This window comes from Zalophus californianus, chromosome 7 (genome assembly GCF_009762305.2).
Source record: "Zalophus californianus isolate mZalCal1 chromosome 7, mZalCal1.pri.v2, whole genome shotgun sequence".
In the NCBI taxonomy this organism is placed as follows: Eukaryota; Metazoa; Chordata; class Mammalia; order Carnivora; family Otariidae; genus Zalophus; species Zalophus californianus.
In genome coordinates, this window is record NC_045601.1 from 14,764,254 (window position 1) to 14,778,084 (window position 13,831).

A 13,831-nucleotide genomic window follows, 5' to 3' on the forward strand; every position below is an offset into this window, starting at 1 on the left:
TGTCTATATAACAGAGCAGAAAAATATAAGGGATGTGGTTTTTGCATTGTAAACTGACTTTGTTCATGAGAAAGCCATATCTATAAAACTCTGTGGCCTTCATACAATCTCAAAAAAGAACCAATATTTAAAATAATTTTTTTACTGTATTGTTCTGCTGTCACCAGTTAGAGGGAAGAAGAGATATTTTGGTTGTGTAGATGCTGGGCCTAAATATGTGTGACATAGACCAAGTGTCTCCATCTCCAAGAAGCTCACAGAGCTTGTTTATTATAGTGCCTCAGTATTCGAGCTGTCACTGATTGATATACTGTTTCCAAAAATTAACTTCAAAAATTTATTTTACACTTCAACATTTAATATTTGTTTACCTAAAAAGAAAGAAAAAATAGTTTGGCCTATGGTATGCTATTATGTGCAAAATAAGCAAAAAGAAATGTGGAGAGGATAGATATATGAAGATAAGGCCAACGTTCCTCAACATAATATGGCTTCACATTTTTATTAAAGATTCTCTACTGGCACATCAACACATATTATTCTTAAGCTATAGGACATAATTTCTAAGGTGGATTTTAAAATGTAAAATTTGTTTTTAATGTTAGTAACACCTTGAAATTAACATGGTACATTTGCCTACATTTTAAAATTTGTTAAATAATTTAAAGGAAATTATGACTTAAAACTTTGAGAACTTTATATTAAATATTATCCTTCGAGTTATAGAAATAATGAAACTTAGAGTTTATTAGAAAAGAAGCTACTTTTATTAGAAATATCCATTTGAATCTATTTCATTTGAAAACTTGCAATATAACTTAGCTTACATTACCTGGACCAATGAGAGCATTAGGCACATCCGGGGTATACCTTTGAGACTGCAATATTATTTAATCTAACATTCAATGATGCCATTGCTTTCTTCTTGATGTCTTCAAGTGCCTTTTGGTAAACAGGGAAATTCTTTGATTTTTTTTTTAACCCAAGGACGTATCAGTTCAATGACATACTGTTAGTTTCTTAGTCTTTTTCTAAATGAAAGCCATAATCACATGGTTATATACACATACAAACTGGACATCTATAGTTGAAATTTTGTTTACTAGATTTATAACAAATAAAGCCCAAATTTTCTAAAAGCTGTTAGGGTGCTCATGTATAAGACTGTATAAGAGTCTTTTGGAATCAAGACAGGACCAACATTGAAGAATTGCTGAAATCATTATAGATTATAAATTGCAGGATTAGCTCTAATGATAGAAACAGTTCCTCTAAGGCAGCACGGGATTCAGATTACAAGCTCTCTCTTGACTCATAAAGGTGCATTTTATAAAGATCTTTGCGTATAGAGCATCCCTGCGGTATCTCTGCTCTGAGAGGGAAAGGACCTTGTCCACAAGAGCAAGACTGCCGAAAGACTCTGTACTGGAATCTATGTGGGCAGCTTATTAAAGGTCCTGGCAACCACTGGTCACATGCAGAGTTTGCCTAGATTATACCTGGATTCAAACCCCTTTGGACCCAGCTATATTTTGTTCGAAGCACAGTTCCATTCATAACATAGTATAGATACTACCTCGTTAAATGCTCGTTCTCAGAGGAGATAGATAGGAAGACTCGAGGACTGACTACTCAGATCAAATGTGCATTTTTTTTCCTGTTCCAATAGTTTCAACTTTGACATGGTCACAAATGCCTTTGCTGTCTTTTCATCTGGTGATTTAAAGGAAAATGTGTTGTTGTTTTCTATTAAAATACTGCATTTTATTTACTTAATTTGGTTAATTTTAGTATTAAAACCATGGAAATGGTGAAAAACAAGTGGGATCATTTTGGCAATAATTTTGAGACCCTGTCCGTCTGGATAACTGAGAAAGAAAAAGAACTCAATGCCTTGGAAACTTCGTCATCTGCCATGGACATGCAAATCCACCAGATTAAGGTGACCTGCTCACACGTTACATTTATAATCCATGTCTAGCTTTTAAGAACTCCTTTCTTATATTTCATCAAATGCTAGTTGGCCCCACGATAAATCTTTCATTGCTATGTGACTCTATTAAAATTCAATTCACACAAAATGCTGAGCTGCGAGGTCTTGATTGATACTGGGCAACACTTTATAGTTGGAATTATGTATTGATATTTTCTGACTTATGCATTCAAAGTCAGTATTGTGTGCAATATCATTAAAATGTTTTTATGGTTACATTATTCTTTTCCTTGATTTTGAATTAACCCCATTGGAGTGTTCTGTTGATTCATCTATACAACACGAAATGTATTCATCACCTACAATTGTACTTTATGAGTGTTACTCAAATGTCTGGCTCAAGTATTTGTGGCATTTACCCTCACAAACCACAGGGAGGAGCAATTACTTTCTTTAGGTGAAGACATCAGACTGCTGCTTAAACGCTTTCATTTAGGATGACCTGTGGGCACAGACTGAGATGCTCTGATACTTTAGCTTTCCCAACTCTAAAATGACTATGTGCGTAGACTGTCATTGTTCACTTCATTCAAATAGTTTAAGAAAAAATGGACTGAAAGAAATGAATTCTCTTTCGTTTATAGTTTTTACACAACAAACTTTCAAAATGCAGCCACTTTTTCTATCTAATCTCATTTTTTTTTGAATGGGAAAACCCTCTGAAATTAATTTAATTCCATTCAGTTAAAAATAGTAAAATAAATACCAAGGTATTTCACATTATTGCTCAGAACAAATCATTACCATGTGCACAGTGGAAGGGTTCTTTGTCTCTTAGCTATGATTACATTGCTGTGCAGATTATCTTGGTTTATCCTACATCTTTTGCAATCAAGGACACATGGAATCTGGTATATGGAGTCTGCTTATGTCTTGTGTGGTATACTAGGGAAAATAGATGTCAACCCACTAAGGAATATTCATGAAATATGTTTAATCTCAAACTGTTCTTAAAAGTTGTCATTTGATCATTTCACTACATCCTAAGTAAACAAAGAATAGCACATTTAAATAGCTTTATCAAAAATTTTCTTTCAAAAAATTTTGGCACACACTTTTTAATGTGTTTATTCTTGCTATAATTCATTTTTATTATTTTTTAAACCTTAATTCAATTCCAGGACTTCTGAAATATATCAGTGATCAACTGTCATCACCTCTTTACTCTTTGGGAAACAAAATGATTACACAATTAATTTTTAAATATATAAACATTCAATTGTAGATTTCCATGCCATTAGACTAGAAATACATTTTAATATTCCAATGTAGTATTTTGAAACATCCAAAATGTATTAAATGAATATGAATAGTAGGAAAAAAGTATTTGCTAGAAATAAGCAGAGATGGTACGTTATACACTAGTACTGTGAAATTTAGGCTAATAGGTTCATGTTCTGTTTCCACACAGAAGACCACATTATAGGAAATATTAGAAATAAGGTACCACTTATCATAGAGTTTCACTTTAAAACAACCTTAGGATTAAAATTAATGAAGTATCTGCCTTGTTGTGAAGACATTTATCTATAAGCCCACTTTTATTCTTCATTACATGCTATTCCAAATTGACTGATTTTCTTATTCTTAATTGATAATTTACAAATGATAAGTACATACACTGGGTTCATCTTCCATCTTCCCTTTTTGGATTAGAATCCAACAATATTACATAGTTTGCATTTATGAATTTGTTGGTAACATGTATTACTCTAAAAACTAAGAAATTTTGTCTTATTTAAGATTGCTTCACTGAGGTTTTGCAAGCACCTAGAACAACTTTGGCACATAGGAGACACCAAGTATATATTTGTTGAATTTATGAGTAATTTTTCTAAAAAAAATCATCTTGAAAAACAAAAAAGAAAGGTTGTATTCATGTTCAAATAACAAATATCTATTAGATATACCACTGTAGTCATGCATGTGAAAAATAAAAATAAATAAGTGATGAACACCTGGCACTAACCTAAGTTATTTCTGATTGTCTCATCTAGACAGAAGTTACTTCTGACTAGGTAGTCTCATGTAGACATGTCACACATTTTTTTTTCCTACGGTAACAGTATTCTCCATTTAAATTATTCAAAACTGAGACTTGTCTGAATTTTTGGCTTTATTTGATTAGAAGATTTGGCTCTTTTTCTCAGAGGAATCATTTTCATTCTCTTATGCATAAATAAGCCTCTGTGTTTATGATAGACATGCCTCCTTCCCCCCCACACACATTCTTAGTGTCTTTCAGTACTTTTCATGTGTTGACTAATATATAAAGTGTCGTCCTGCTCCAAAAGGAAATAAGTTTGTAGGTTTTTCACTGTAAGCCCCCAGCTAATGAGTAAAGCAGTGGTTCATAGCAACATCAGCTGGAGCAACATCGCCTGGATATTTGTTAGAAATGCAAAGTCTTGGCCTCACTTTAGACCTGCTGAGCCTGAGTCTCTGAGGATGGGGACCAGGTGATCCTAACGTATTCCAAATTTGGAAACCACTGGCATAAAGACAATAAATTTGAAAAGACTGGTTTTAGGTAAGAGTGGAATCCAAAAAGCTTTTAGTTTGGTAAATATGAAATACTCAGCTACATTTGAGAAAAATTAAATGAATGTCAACATTAGCATTTCTATGAGTTACTGGGACACACTGCTTCCCAGATCAGCTGGTAAAAGGAGTGACTCAGGATAAGCAGGGAATTCTCTTTACCTTTAGAGATACTTCTTATTTGGTAAAACATGAAATACAAAAATGAAAAATATGAACTACAGGGACATCTCCCTGCTTGCTTCTCTGCAACAGGGGTAGCTCTTTCTCTTTATTTTCTATGCTCTGAGCACGACCACCATCACTTCATATCTTCCAGACATTGTCTGCATATCTCTCCTCCCCAAATAAGGTCGGGAAACATATGGTGTTTTTTCATAGCTGCTCTCTAATGGTCCAAGTATGTTGAAATTTCAGCTAAGAAGACCCCCTCCTGATTTTCTCTCTGTACAGATAATCTATTATTTCAGGAAGACAAGCTTGCTCAGCCCACGTTGTCATTTTTCTTATTTTAAATATTAGGTCGCAATTCAGGAAATAGAAAGCAAGATAAGCAGCATTACAGAATTAGAAGAAGAAGCTCAGTCTTTCGCTCAGTTTGTCACCACTGGAGAATCTGCTCGAATCAAAGCCAAGCTGACACAAATAAGAAGGTACTGGGAAGAACTCAGAGAGCATGCACAGTGTTTGGAAGGAACAATCCTGGGACATTTATCTCAGCAGCAAAAGTTTGAAGAGACTCTTAGAAAGGTAAGGATGTGTCCATGCATGTGAAAGTTATCATTTCCTATTGCATTTATAATGAAATGCAATAAGTAGTCCAGAAATAGTAGACTAAGGGAAGACACAATTTGCTAATCATTTACCAAGTTGTCAATGATGACTAAGTTTTTAATTATCCATGTGATACCTTTTTTGAGGGAATATAAAAATGTCATTATACATTGTGTTCAGATAGGCATTAAGCCTTATCTATTCCTTTAAAATAATAGGACACATTGATTTTAGATTTTTAAAAAATATGTATGTTTTAATCATTTTATTGAAAGTTATCCAAAAAGATAAGCATGCTGCTTCCTCGGTAACTTTTTCTGCCTTGATGTACATTTTTCCCACCATTATCTTTATATTTCACTAATGTTTTAGATCCAGAAGTCTGTGTCTGAGTTTGAAGATAAACTTGCTGATCCAATTAAAATATGTTCTTCAGCCACAGAAACATACAAAGTTCTCCAAGAACATATGGTAAGAGGAATTTGATAATTCCTGCTTGAAAACATAGTAAATATTTTTACGATGGTTAAAATTAAAAGGATTTTTATGTTACTTGAGGAATGACATAGATCAAACATGTTCACATAACAAGAAATACAAGTGTGCAAATAAGTTTTTATTAAAAATGCCTATTAAAGGAGTATTCATTTACAGTATTTCTTTCTCATACTTAGGATGTGTGATGTTTTCTGATTTTAGCTTTAGTAAATTCTGTTACTTCTTGTGAGCATTATAAAAAATTAAGTGTGCCAAAAACCATACATGTGCATGGCAGATTTTAGATTTTTTAACCCAAAACAGTCAGATGTGCAAAGAATATGTCCTTACTAACCTTTTACCAATGACTAGCTTTTTTGGTCTACTGCCTGAACTGGTGACTACTGTGGGATGTTCACAGAGCAGTGGATGCCTTTGGTGTGATTTAGGGAAAGGAGCAAAGAGGGAGAATCAGGCAGAGAGAAAAACTAAAAAGAAATATGTTAATAAAAAAAATATGTTACCCCATATATATGTGCATGTGTGCCGAGGGAGGGGGCTGCAGTGATAGAAAGCAGAGTTGACAAAGGCACATCTGGAAAGGGGAGTGGAATTTATTATCATTTGAATACTTACAACAAGAATGTGGGCGCCTGGGTGGCTCCATCGGTTAAGCGTCTGCCTTCGGCTCAGGTCATGATCTCAGGGTCCTGGGATCAAGCCCTGTGATGGGCTCCCTACTCAGTGGGCCCTGGGGAGTCTGCTTCTCCCTCTCCCTTTCCCTCTGCCCCTCCCCCCGCTTGTGCTCTTCCTCTCCGTCTCAAATAAATAAATAAAATCTTTTAAAAAATGCATTTTTGTGCTACTTAGGTTGTTTTTTAAATACCCAAAACATGAGGAAAAGTAGGAAAACAGAATTTCATGGAATTATTTTAATAGTTTGCTAAGTTAATAATTGAGTACTATTTTATCTAGTATTTAGGTTTCGTAAAGCAAATTATTTTTCTGTCTTGCTTATGTGATCTCTAAAATGAGGATAATGAAAGAACATAACTCTTAAGATTCTTATGAAGATTAAATGAGTTACTATATGTTATGCACATAACATAGTACCTGCCACATTCTGAGGCACTATTAATATTATTATTATTTTTATTATTATTATTATTATCACTGATTCCTGATAGCAGCTATGCCAGCCAAAGCACTCCCCACATTTTTTTTATAGAGATTACAGCATGTTACATAGAGGTCTCATAACTTAAGTAGAGTTTTTTTTAAATACATATTTGGTATTAAAGGAATAATAATTTTCACAAATTACCTGAATCATGAAAGGAGAGTTGAAATTATTCAGATATGCAGCAATAAATTCTTATTAGGGGAAGAGCCTTTCCAATTTCATTTTTAATTTCTGCATTCTTGAAGGAACTGTCCTCACTTTGACTATGTCTCACTGAAGATCATGGACTGAGGGAAAATTTTTGGTGATAATGGGTCTCAAAGAAAACTGTCAGCCTCATTTCTTTTTTTTTTTTTACTTATTTTTTTAAATTTTTTATTGTTATGTTAATCACCATACATTACATCATTAGTTTTTGATGTAGTGTTCCATGATTCATTGTTTGCATATAACACCCAGTGCTCCATGCAGAATGTGCCCTCTTTAATACCCATCACCAGGCTGACCCATCCCCCTACCCTCCTCCCCACTAGAACCTTCAGTTTGTTTTTCAGAGTCCATTGTCTCTCATGATTTCTTTCCCCCTCTGACTTACTCCCCTTCATTCTTCCCCTCCTGCTATCTTCTTCTTTTTCTTTTTTCTTAACATATGTTGCATTATTTGTTTCAGAAGTACAGATCTGTGATTCAACACTCTTGCACAATTCACAGCGCTCACGATAGCACATACCCTCCCCAATGTCTATCACCCAGCCACCCCATCCCTCCCACCCCCCACCACTCCAGCAACACTCGGTTTGTTTCCTGAGATTAAGAATTCCTCATATCAGTGAGGTCATATGATACATGTCTTTCTCTGATTGACTTATTTCACTCAGCATAACACCCTCCAGTTCCATCCACGTCGTTGCAAATGGCAAGATCTCATTCCTTTTGATGGCTGCATAATATTCCATTGTGTATATATACCACTTCTTCTTTATCCATTCATCTGTCGATGGACATCTTAGCTCTTTCCACAGTTTGGCTATTGTGGCCATTGCTGCTATAAACATTGGGGTGCACGTACCTCTTCGGATCCCTACATTTGTATCTTTGGGGTAAATACCCAGTAGTACAATTGCTGGATCGTATGGTAGCTCTATTTTCAACTGTTTGAGGAACCTCCATACTGTTTTCCAGAGGGGTTGCACCAGCTTGCATTCCCACCAACAGTGTTGGAGGGTTCCCCTTTCTCCGCATCCCCGCCAGCATCTGTCATTTCCTGACTTGTTAATTTTAGCCATCCTGACTGGTGTAAGGTGGTATCTCATTGAGGTTTTCATTTGGATTTCCCTGATGCCGAGTGATGGCGAGCACTTTTTCATGTGTCTGTTGGCCATTTGGATATCTTCTTTGGAAAAATGTCTGTTCATGTCTTCTGCCCATTTCTTGATTGGATTATTTGTTCTTTGGGTGTTGAGTTTGATAAGTTCTTTAGAGATTTTGGATACTAGCCCTTTATCTGATAGGTGATTTGCAAATATTTTCTCCCATTCTGTCGGTTGTCTTTTGGTTTTGTGGACTGTTTCTTTTGCTGTGCAAAAGCTTTTTATCTTGATGAAATCCCAGTAGTTCATTTTTGCCCTTGCTTCCCTTACCTTTGGTGATGTTTCTAGGAAGAAGTTGCTGCGGCTGAGGTCGAAGAGGTTGCTGCCTGTGTTCTCCTTTAGGATTTTGATGGACTCCTGGCTCACGTTTAGGTCTTTCAACCATTTGGAGTCTATTTTTGTGTGTGGTGTAAGGAAATGGTCCAGTTTCATTCTTCTGCATGTGGCTGTCCAGTTTTCCCAACATCATTTGTTGAAGGGACTGTCTTTTTTCCATTGGACATTCTTTCCTGCTTTGTCAAAGATTAGTTGACCATAGAATTGAGGTTCCATTTCTGGGCTCTCGGTTCTGTTCCATTGATCGATGTGTCTGTTTTTGTGCCAGTACCATACTGTCTTGATGATGACAGCTTTGTAATAGAGCTGGAAGTCTGGAATTGTGATGCTGCCAGCTTTGCTTTTCTTTTTCAAGATTCCTCTGGCTATTCAGGGTCTCTTCTGGTTCCATACAAATTTTAGGATTATTTGTTCCATTTCTTTGAAAAAAGTGGATGGTATTTTGATGGGGATTGCATTGAATGTGTAGATTGCTCTAGGTAGCATTGACATCTTCACAATGTTTGTTCTTCCAATCCATGAGCATGGAACATTTTTCCATTTCTTTGTGTCTTCTTCAATTTCTTTCCTGAGTATTTTATAGTTTTCTGAGTACAGATCCTTTGCTCTTTGGTTAAATTTATTCCTAGGTATCTTATGGTTTTGGGTGCAATTGTAAATGGGATCAACTCCTTGATTTGTCTCTCTTCTGTCTTGTTGTTGGCGTATAGGAATGCCACTGATTTCTGTGCATTGATTTTATATCCTGCTACTTTACTGAATTCCTGTATGAGTTCTAGCAGTTTTGGGGTGGAGTCTTTTGGGTTTTCCACATACAGTGTCATATCATCTGCAAAGAGTGAGAGTTTAACTTCCTCTGTGCCGATTTGGATGCCTTTGATTTCTTTTTGTTGTCTGATTGCTGTGGCTAGGACTTCTAATACTATGTTGAATAGCACTGGTGATAGTGGACATCCCTGCCGCGTTCCTGACCTTAGGGGAAAAGCTCTCAGCTTTTCCCCATTGAGAATGATATTCGCTGTAGGTTTTTCATAGATGGCTTTTATGATGTTGGGGTATGTACCCTCTGTCCCTATACTCTGAAGAGTTTTGATCAAGAAAGGATGCTGCACTTTGTCAAATGCTATTTCTGCATCTATTGAGAGGATCATATGATTCTAGTTCTTTCTTTTGTTAATGTATTGTATCATGTTGATTGATTTGCGGATGTTGAACCAGCCTTGCAGCCCGGGGATAAATCCCACTTGGTCATGGTGAATAATCCTTTTAATGTACTGTTGGATCCTATTGGCTAGTATTTTGGTGAGAATTTTTGCATCCGTGTTCATCAAGGATATTGGTCTGTAATTCTCCTTTTTGATGGGGTCTTTGTCTGGTTTGGGGATCAAGGTAATGGTGGCCTCATAAAATGAGTTTGGAAGTTTTCCTTCCATTTCTATTTTTTGGAACAGTTTCATTCTTCTTTAAATGTCTGATAGAATTCCCCTGGGAAGCCATCTGGCCCTGGGCTTTTGTTTCTTGGGAGATGTTTGATGACTGCTTCAATTTCCTTCGTGGTTATAGGTCTGTTCAGGTTTTCTATTTCTTCCTGGTTCAATTTTGGTAGTTGATACATCTCTAGGAATGCACCCATTTCTTCCAGGTTCTCTAATTTGCTGGCATAGAGTTGCTCATAATATGTTCTTATAATTGTTTGTATTTCTTTGGTGTTGCTTGTGATCTCTCCTCTTTCATTCATGATTTTGTTGATTTGGGTCATTTCTCTTTTCTTTTGGATAATTCTGGCCAGGGGTTTAGCAATCTTGTTCATTCTTTCAAAGAACCAGCTCCTAGTTTCGTGGATCTGTTCTACTGTTCTTTTGGTTTCTATTTCATTGATTTCTGCTCTGATCTTTATTATTTCTCTTCTCCTGCTGGGTTTAGGCTTTATTTGCTGTTCTTTCTCCAGCTCCTTTAGGTGTAGGGTTAGGTTGTGTATTTGAGACCTTTCTTGTTTCTTGAGAAAGGCTTGTATTGCTATATACTTTCCTCTCAGGACTGCCTTTGCTGTATCCCAAAGATTTTGAACAGTTGTGTTTTCATTTTCATTGGTTTCCATGAATTTTTTTAACTCTTCTTTAATTTCCTGGTTGACCCATTCATTCTTTAGTAGGATGCTCTTTAGCCTCCATGTATTTGAGTTCTTTCTGGCTTTCCTCTTGTGATTGAGTTCTAGTTTCAAAGCATTGTGGTCTGAGAATATGCAGGGATTAATCCCAATCTTTTGGTACCGGTTGAGACCTGATTTGTGACCTAGGATGTGATCAATTCTGGAGAATGTTCCATGGGCACTAGAGAAGAATGTGTATTCTGTTGCTTTGGGATGGAATGTTCTGACTATGTCTGTGAAGTCCATTTGGTCCAGTGTGTCATTTAAAGCCTTTATTTCCTTGTTGATCTTTTGCTTAGATGATCTGTCCATTTCAGTCAGGGGGGTGTTAAAGTCCCCCACTATTATTGTATTGTTGTCAATGTGTTTCTTTGCTTTTGTTATTAATTGCCTTATATAATTGGCTGCTCCCATGTTAGGGGCATAGATATTTACAATTGTTAGATCTTCTTGTTGGATGGACCCTTTAAGTAGGATATAGTGTCCTTCCTCATCTCTTAATACAGTCTTTGTTTTAAAATCTAATTTGTCTGATACAAGGATTGCCACCCAAGCTTTCTTTTGGTGTCCATTAGCATGGTAAATGGTTTTCCACCCCCTCACTTTCAATCTGGGGGTGTCTTTGGGTCTAAAATGAGTCTCTTGCCGACAGCATATCGATGGGTCTTGTGTTTTAACCCAATCTGATAGGCTGTGTCTTTTGATTGGGGCATTTAGCCCATTTACATTCAGGGTAACTATTGAAAGGTATGAATTTAGTGCCATTGTATTGCCTGTAGGTGACCGTTACTGTATATTGTCTGTGTTCCTTTCTGATCTATGCTGCTTTTAGGCTCTCTCTTTGCTTAGAGGACCCCTTTCAATATTTCTTGGAGGGCTGGTTTCGTGTTTGCAAATTCCTTTAGTTTTTGTTTGTCCTGGAAGCTTTTTATCTCTCCTTCAATTTTCAATGAGAGCTTAGCTGGATATAGTATTCTTGGCTGCATATTTTTCTCGTTTAGTGCTCCGAAGATCTCATGCCAGTCCTTTCTCGCCTGCCAGGTCTCTGTGGATAGGTCTGTTGCCAATCTAATATTTCTACCATTGTAGGTTACATATCTCTTCTCCCGAGCTGCTTTCAGGATTTTCTCTTTGTCTCTGAGACTCGTAAGTTTTACTATTAGATGTCGGGGTGTTGACCTATTTTTATTGATTTTGAGAGGGGTTTTCTGTGCCTCCTGGATTTTGATGCCTGTTTCCTTCCTCACATTAGGGAAGTTCTCTGCTATAATTTGCTCCAATATACCTTCTGCCCCTCTCTCTCTTTCTTCTTCTTCTGGGATCCCAATTATTCTAATGTTGTTTCATCTTATCATATTGTTTATCTCTCGAATTCTCCCCTCGTGATCCTGTAGTTGTTTATCTCCCTTTTCTCAGCCTCTTTATTTTCCATCATTTGGTCTTCTATATCGCTGATTCTCTCTTCTGTCTCATTTATCCTAGCAGTTAGTGCCCCCATTTTTGATTGCACCTCATTAATACCCTTTTTGATTTTGACTTGGTTAGATTTTAGTTCTTTTATTTCTCCAGAAAGGGTTTCTCTAATAACTTCCATGCTTTTTTCAAGCCCAGCTAGTATCTTTAAAGTCATGATTCTGAACTCTAGGTCCGACATCATACTAATGTCCATATTGAGTAGGTCCCTGGCTGACGGTACTACCTCTTGTTCTTTTTGCTGAGGTGATTTTTTTCATCTTGTCATTTTGTCCAGAGGAGAATAGATGAATGAGAGAACAAAATGCTAACAGGTTAACAAAGTTCCCAGCAAATATACTCTATACAAATCAGAAAAGACCTGAAACCAGGGGAAAAGAAAGGGAAAGAAAGAAAAAAGAAAGAAAAAAGAACACACAAAAAGAAAAAGATAAAAACAAAAACAGAACAATCCAAAAAAAAAAACAGAATATGATCAAATATGATCAGTGCCACACACTAGATTTTGGGCGTATTTTGGTCTGTTAGAAGAAAGTGCCTCCTAAAAGTTTAAAGGAAGAAAGACATATATGTACAAAATAAGGGTTGATACAATGAAGGGATGGAAGATGACTGTAAAGATAAAAATTATATAAGATTTTATAAAAGGAATTGATAAAATAAGAAGTTGTTTGAAAAAAGAAAGAAGATTTAAAAAAAAAAGAAAAAAAAAGGGAGAGAATGTGATCAGGCAGGAGACTAGAACAATAGAACAAAGCCATACACTAGTGATTTAGGGTATATTTTGATCTGTTAGAAGAAACTGTATCTTAACATTTTAAAGAGAGAACAACTTATATATATATGCCAAAAATAAGGGTAACTACTATGAAGGGATAAAATATGACTCTAAAAATGAAAAATAAAAAATGTTTTTTTAAAAAAGGGATTGATAAGATGTTGGTTGAAAAAGGGAAAAAGAAAAATTAAAAAAAAAACAGTTAAAAAATTAACTTTCAAAAACTAATGAATTATGGTAAAAAAGCCATGAATTCTATGTGCAGTATTCCCCTAGCGCTGGAGTTCTCCCGTTCTCCTTGATCGGTAAACTTGGTCTTGGCTTGCTGGCTGTTTGTGCTGATCTTCTGGGGGAGGGGCCTGTTGCCGTGGTTCCCAAATGTCTTTGCCGGAGGCGGAATTGCCCCACCCTTGTCGGTCTGGGCTAAGCAAGCTGCTCGGGTTTGCTCTCAGGAGCTTTTTTTTTTTTTTTTTTTTAATTTTTTATTGTTATGTTAATCACCATATATTACTTTTGTTCCCTGCAAGCTCTGGTACAGCTTTAGAGGACCAGGGTGAAAATGGTGGCCTCCCAATCTCCACTCGGAGGAGCTGAGAACTCGGGGCCCCGCTCCTCAGTTCGCCCCCAGAGAAAAGCAATCACTCCCGTGTCCCCGGTCTCCGGCCGCACTCCGTGCTCACCCGGCCTGTGACCGAGCGTTTCTATCTCTGGCACCCGACCCCCTGCGGAGTCTCCAAACCCAGCAGATCCCTGCGGT

The 13,831-nt window shown here is 36.5% G+C and overlaps 1 protein-coding gene across 1 annotated transcript in view; it reads left to right on the forward strand.

Moving 5' to 3' along the window:
- Positions 1-13,831, forward strand: part of SYNE1 (spectrin repeat containing nuclear envelope protein 1) — a 454,337-nt gene that overhangs the window by 183,669 nt on the left and 256,837 nt on the right. Inside the window, 3 exon segments of the mRNA XM_035728590.1 lie at positions 1,792-1,942; positions 5,057-5,284; positions 5,681-5,779. Of these exon segments, the coding sequence (XP_035584483.1) occupies positions 1,792-1,942; positions 5,057-5,284; positions 5,681-5,779 (478 nt within the window).